We start from the raw sequence: 7,144 nt of genomic DNA on the forward strand, positions 1-7,144 counted from the left end.
GATTTTATGGTACCCTCTACACTGCATGCCGCTTTCACTTTCTTTGATCATCAGATTTTATGGTACCCTCTACACTGCATGCCGCTTTCACTTTCTTTGATCATCAGATTTTATGGTACCCTCTACACTGCATGCCGCTTTCACTTTCTTTGATCATCAGATTTTATGGTACCCTCTACACTGCATGCCGCTTTCACTTTCTTTGATCATCAGATTTTATGGTACCCTCTACACTGCATGCCGCTTTCACTTTCTTTGATCATCAGATTTTATGGTACCTTCTGCATAGATTTATGGCCATTCAGGGGTGACTTGCAGGCATGAAGGCGTTGCCCCGGGGTACTTGAATGCGGTTTTGAGCTGCACCTTTTTATGTTTTATTGAACTGTTTTAAACCCTTAAATATCTCCCTCTCCCAGCTGACGGAGGGCTAGCTTGTGAAAACGGAGTTTTCCATCAGCTGGATTTGCATGGAATGTCTACATTTTCTCTGAAAACAGGACACTTAAACTGAATGTTGAAATAGCACGTTTTGCACTTTACTATAACTGGCTGCCAGATATTTGTTTGAACGTCTTTACGATCTTGTATTGGAACCTTCAGTCCTAATATTGCATAGGTATTAGTAATCGATAAAAAGGTAAAGGTTTCCCTCGCTCGAAAGCCAGTCGAATCCGACTCTAGGGGGCGGTGCTCATTTCTGTTTCCAAGCCGAAGAGCCAGCGCTGTCCGAAGACTTCTTCGTGGTCATGTGGCCGGCGTGACTAAACGCCAAGCCGCACGGAACGCTGTTGCCTTTCCACCGAAGCAGTATCCATTTATCTACTTGCAATGTCTTGCTTTCGAATTGCTAGGTTGGCAGGAGCTGGGGCCAGAGACGGAAGCTCACTCCGTCACGCAGCACTTGGGCCTCAAACTGCCAAACTCCAGACCTTCCGGTCTGCAGCTCAGCGTCGTTGACCTCTGAGATGCACACCCAAATTGTGGTATAACTCGCATTTATTAATTACACTATGAGTTTATAATGAGTAGGTTTTCACGGCATAATTTTTTGGTAGCTCATTGCCACGATTCTCTCTTCACCCCTTCATTTCAGAGGGTGAAGGGGGCAGGAGAATCGAAGTATCATCCATCGATTGGGAAAGCGACGGAGCCTTTGAGCCTCCTGTGAGGTTTTTGCAATCGTTCGCCAAACCATTTTCTCTTTCTTTGAGCAAGAGAATAATGAACTAGAGCGAGAAGCGTGTCAAATTTCAGCTTCCAGTTTGTCGGCAGTGAAAAATGCTCTCAAGTTGCGGCCAACCGATGGAGTCCCCGTAGGGTTTGCAAGGCAAGGACTGTTCAGAATGAGATCGGGCCAAGCTGGCCCACCCAGGTCAGGGACCCCAGAGCCTTAGCACACACTGCTACCCGGCACTCCTCACAAAACCAGTGTTCCCTCTAAGCTGAGTTAGTGTGAGCCGGCTCACAGTTTTTTAGCCTCTGGCTCACGCATTTTTGTCTTAGCTCAGGAAGGGATGGCTCCAGAGCAAACTAATTTATGCAACAGCCGAATGGCTCGCCCACAACTTCAATGACGGTAGCTCACAAAGTAGAATTTTTGCTCACAAGGCTCCGCAGCTTAGAGGGAGCCCTGCAAAAAACCCCTCTTTTGTGACCCCAAGTTAGCCCTTCACGCCCGCTTCATAAAGAACTGATTCTCCTTTTATGCGTGGCCGCCAGACTTTTAAAATCGCAAAATCCTGGAAAAATAATACCCAACTTCAATGCTCCCTCTAAGCTGTGGAGTTCTTGTGAGCAACAATCCTACTTTGTGAGCTCCTGGCATTACAGTTGTGAGCGAGCGATTTGACTACTGCATCACTTAGTTTGCTCTGGAGCCACCGTTCCCGAGCGAATACAAAAATGTGTGGGAAAAGAAAAAAAAAACTGTGAGCTAGCTCACATTAGCTCAGCTTAGAGGGAACGCTGCCCACCCTACATTATCAACCTGGCTACATAAAGTCTGTGATTTTAGATTATCAACCTGGCTACATAAAGTCTGCGATTTCTGTCTGATGGACAAACTTACTGATTCTCTTCTTCCTAAGGCTACAGAATCGTTTTGATTTGAAATTTGCCTCGATCTGGTTCCCCTTCCTGGACTATTTATCCACTAAACCTGAGTATTCTTCGATTTTGGATACTATAACTCTGCTGTATTGATGCATTTCATGCGATGTTTCCTGTTCACGAAGTTCTTTTGTCAAACTGGGGTTTTTTTGTTACTGTTGCCTCTACATCGTTTGTTATGTAAGTCTTATCACATGTGCCAGTTAAGCCGTATTTCTGATGTTATACGTACTTGCCTGCGTTAAATAAAGATTAAAAGCTTAAGAAGAAGAAAAAGTCCAGTTCCATACCTTGAAGAAGCCGGCGTCCTCTTCAAGACGGAACTCCTGCTTCCCGGCGTGTTTCCAGGGGATGCGGAACCTCGTCTTCGCGGGGTCGTCCCACACCAGCCCAGAGAATTTCCCACTCTCCACCTGCTCCACGATCCACTGCCGCAGCTTCCGGGTAGACCGGACACCCCGTGCTGGGGTCGCCATCCTTGACAGGGGGTTAAAAAGAGGAAGTTCAGCAGAGGAGAGATGCCAGCCAAACGTTGTGGGGAGGGAGGGGGGAAGGGGGGGAAGAACGAGCGAAGGGAAGGGGCGAAATGCAAATAGAAAGAGCAGCGATCCGCACCCGTCTGAAACGAGAAAATCCCTGTTTGCGATGGGTCGACGAGCCAACTAAAGGGATTCGCGTTCTGCGGCTCAAAGGCGGAGAGGAGCAGTGAGACAGTGTGGTGTAATAGTTAAGAGATCCGGGCACAAATCACGCCAAGGAAGCTCGCTGGGCGACCTCGGGTCGGTTACACTCTACCAGCCTAACCTACCTCATGGAGTTGTCGTGAGGATAAAACAGAGGTGAGGGGGACAATGTAATCTACTTTTGGTCCCTGCTGGGGGAGACAGGCAGTTTGGTGTAGTGGTTAAGTGCGTGGACCCTAATCTGGGAGAACCGGGTTTGATTCCCCACTCCTCCACCTGCAGCTGCTGGATGACCTTGGGCAAGCCATAGTTCTGTCAGAGCTGTCCTTGAAAGGGCAGTTCTTGAGAGAGCTCTCTCAGCCCCGCCTACCTCACAGGGTGTCTGTTGTGGGGAGGGGAAGGGAAAGGAAAGGAGTTTGTAAACTACTCTGAGACTCCGAGTGAAGGGCGGGGTATAAATCCAATCTCTTCTTCTTCTTAATATATAAAATAAGTAACCAGAAGAGTCAAAAAAGCCAAACCCGAGTGATACGACTGTCAAGATGATGAACAATCCTATTGTGCCTAGACTCCAGTCCAGCCAAGAACCCTTTCCTCCGATTTTCCAAGTACTATCGAGGTCATGAAGGAACCTTCTCTGTTGATTCTGGATCCAACTCCAGCGGAAGAATTTCCTCCCATGGGAATTTTTGCACTGAATATAAATTATATTTTTGAAGAATTCCTATCAGCTGCTTTGGAAGCCAATTACTGCTGGAAAGGAAGGCCCATTATCTATTTTTTTTAGAAAGGCCGTTACCACCAGTGTTCCCTCTGAGTTCGTGTGAGCTAGCTCAGTTTTTTAGCCTCCGGCTCACACATTTTCGTCTTACCTCAGGAAGGTTGGCTCCAGAGCAAACCGATTTATGCAGCACAGCCAAATCGCTCGCTCACAACTTGAATGCCAGTAGCTCACACAAAGTAGAATTTTTGCTCATAAGACTCCACAGCTTAGAGGGAGCATTGGTTACCACTATCTTACTTTCCCCCCTATTGGGGGGGGGGATTATTTATTTACTTCAGTCAAACGCCATCTTTCTTCCCAGTGAGCACCCACGGTGGTTTACATTATTCTCCTCTTCTCCTTTTTAATTTTTACAACAACGCTGCAAGTGGAGAGTGTGTAACTGGCCCAAGGTCACCCAGCAAGTTTCCACAGGGGATTCGAACCTGGTTCTCACAGATCCTAGTACGACACTCTAACCACTACACCAAGCTGGCTCTCAAATGGAATTCGTAGCATCCTCTGGAACTTCTAGATGGACCCACCCTGCCGACTGTGCTTGAAGCAGAGAGAGAAAGGGGAGGTTGGGAAGGTGGTGGGTACTTTCTCTTATTAACTGCCCTCATCAAGAAATGGGACCCTTGTTGTTCTAGTTATCGATCAATTTTTAATGTCTTGACACGTTCTACCAGCATTGTGCAAAGCCAAATAAGGCCCACAAAATAGGTCACTGGAGTTCGACACCCAGAACCTTTGGGCAGGAGGATGCCTCACTATCTTGACACGTTCTACCAGCGTTCTGCAAAGCCAAATAAGACCCACAAAGTAGGTCAGAACCTTTGGGCAGGAGGATGCCTCACTTCAGCAAGATTGCCAAATTAAGGCAGACTCTTGCCAAACACCAACCCAGCGTTGTTGGAAAGGCTCAGAGGACAGGAGGCAAAGAACAAGAAAGACCCTGATCTGAGAATGGAATGAACCCCGAGCCAAGAGGCTACACCAAAAGACAGAATTGGGTGCTTTCCTGAACTGTCAAAAAACGTAACAAGAGAAAACTAAATGCCTGACAGGTATAAGGAGAGAAAAGGGGGTGGGCAACCGGTGGTGTCATGACAATGTTCTGAATGCTAAGAAGGATCCAACTGTGGCAGGGCAAAAGGAGCATCCACATACAGAACCCCCCCCCCCCCCCAAAAAAAGCACAACAGGCAATTATCTCAAAATTGGTTTTACGCCATCTGGAATCTATTACAGATAGAATTGTCCAACGCCCCAGAAGCGCTTGGGGAAGGCATCTGTTTTATCTTATACCAAACTGCAGAAAATCCTCACGCCTTCCCAAAAGTCGGGGGCCCATGCCAAGCGGCAAGCAAGATGGCGGCACAAGCCTGCGCCCCCAAGCCTCTTGCGCAGACTGGCGACCGGGCAACTGCCCAACACGACCGTCTTCCAACAACGCCAACCCCAGTCCGTGTAGGTTAAAACCGGCAGAAAACGGCTTCCACTTGGGTGCAAGTTTTTAACCTGTGACTCCTACCAGTAGTGCCCAGGTAAACAACCTAGCCAGATGGTGCCCGCGCTGAGCCCAGGGAATCAGTGAGAGACAGACAAAGAAAACCCCTTGAGAATCTACCCAGAGTATTTTGATCTGCCCTTCCGCCCGACAGCGGATTGTCCCAGCTGGACTCCAGAGATGGCAAAGAGGCTGGCAGAGGGCAGCGCTGTGGCAGCGAGATGATCGAGGAGGGTTGCCAACCTCCAGGCCTGGAGATCTCCCAGAATCACAACCGATCTCCAGATGACAAAACGGCTGCTTACGAGGGTGGATTCAACGGCATTAAGACTAAGGCTCCCTCTAAGCTGTGGAGTCTTGTGAGCGAAAATTCCACTCTGTGAGCAAACAGCATTAAAAGTTGTGAGCGAGCGATTTGGCTCCCAACTTTAATGCCAGGAGCCCACAAAGTAGAATTTTTGCTCACAAGACTCCACGGCTCAGAGGGAGCACTGCTAGGACGCGAAGCCCAAAGAGAGTTCCGTGAGGCTTACTGTTAAAAAAATCGAGCTCGCCACCAATGCTCCCTCTAAGCTGTGGAGTCTTGCGAGCAAAAATTCTACTTTGTGAGCTGCTGGCATTAAAAGTTGCGAGCGAGCCACTGGGCTGCTGCAGAAACTAGTCTGCTCTGGAGCCCTCCTTCCTGGGCTAAGACAAAAAGGCGTGAGCCGAAGGCTAAGAAACTGTGAGCTAGCTCACACTGACTCAGCTTAGAGGGAACACTGAGGCCCCCCTCCCTCCCCAAACCGTGCCCTCCCCAGGGTCCACCCCTAAATCTCCAGGAATTTTCTAAGTGGGAGTTGGCACCCTTATGGTCAGGGCCACACTCAGGATGGGGCCTTGGGGGGGGCAGCTGCACCAATTGTCCCAATAGCGAAGGCCGGCCCTGGCAAATAGCTCAGGGCAGTTTTATGTGGTTCTCCTCTCCTTATTTTATTTTTATTATACCCACAACAACCCAGCGGAGCCAGGGGTCTGGCTGTGCCAATGACTCAGCCTCAACCACACAGCGAACTTAGGGTGATCTGAACCTCCAGGTCTCCCCAGGAGCCGAATCTCTCACTCTCAAGATCGCTGCTCTAACCACTACCCCACATTGCCACTTTTTAAAAACCACCTCTCCAGCACAAACTATTGCAACTTAGATCTGTAATCGGCCTTGGTATGACCACGATGGCCTTTCTTTTTTATATATTTAAAATATTTCAATGCTACCTTTCCGCCTAAGACAGGGTCTCAAAGGCAGAACAGCAGGCGACAATTTTTCTAAAAAACATGACTTTGTGCATATTTTATCGGGATCAAGCTGAATCTGCCACTGAAGTTGTTTCCACCCCTCTTTTTCAGAGCAGGAAGCATCTTGCAAAAATGAAAACAACCCCGAAGAGTGAATGCAAATCCGGGTCCTTGCCGGCTACAATCCGCGCCGACTCGCAGTGTTCCCTCTAAGCTGAGTCAGTGTGAGGTAGCTCACAGTTTTTTAGCCTCCGGCTCACACCTTTTTGTCTTAGCCCAGGAAGGAGGGCTCCGGAGCAGACTGATTTCTGCAACAGCCCAATCGCTCACTCACAACTTTAATGCCAGCAGCTCACAAAGTAGAATTTTTGCTCACAAGACTCCACGGCTTAGAGGGAGGACTGGTGCGGAGCTCGATTCCTTTAACAATAAGCCTCACGGAACTCTCTTTGGGCTTCGCTTCCTAGCAGTGTTCCCTCAAAGCTATGGAGTCTTGTGAGCAAAAATTCTACTTTGTGAGCTCCTGGCATGAAAGTTGTGAGCGAGCCATTTGGCTACTGCAGAAATCAGTTTGCTCTGGAGCAATGGTCCCTCTAAGCTGTGGCGGCCTGTGAGCAAAAATTCTACTTGTTGAGGTACTGGCATTAAAGTTGTGAGTGAGTGATTTGGCTGCTGCATACATTAGTTTGCTCTGGAGCCCTCCTCCCTGAGCTAAGGCAAAAATCTGTGAGCTGGAGGCTAAAAAACTGTGAGCTAGCTCACACCAACTCAGCTTAGAGGGAAACTGCTCGTGCGCCA

General features: G+C 48.5%; 1 protein-coding gene across 1 annotated transcript in view; it reads right to left on the minus strand.

Annotated features, from left to right (window-relative positions):
• Positions 1–7,144, minus strand: part of IRF9 (interferon regulatory factor 9) — a 24,857-nt gene that overhangs the window by 16,957 nt on the left and 756 nt on the right. The window contains exon 2 of the mRNA XM_015416701.1: positions 2,403–2,589. Coding sequence (XP_015272187.1) covers positions 2,403–2,588 — 186 coding nt within the window. The 5' untranslated portion in view covers position 2,589. The remainder of the gene's footprint in view (positions 1–2,402; positions 2,590–7,144) is intronic.

This window comes from Gekko japonicus, unplaced genomic scaffold, assembly GCF_001447785.1.
Source record: "Gekko japonicus isolate JY-2015 unplaced genomic scaffold, Gekko_japonicus_V1.1 scaffold2869, whole genome shotgun sequence".
NCBI lineage: Eukaryota > Metazoa > Chordata > Lepidosauria > Squamata > Gekkonidae > Gekko > Gekko japonicus.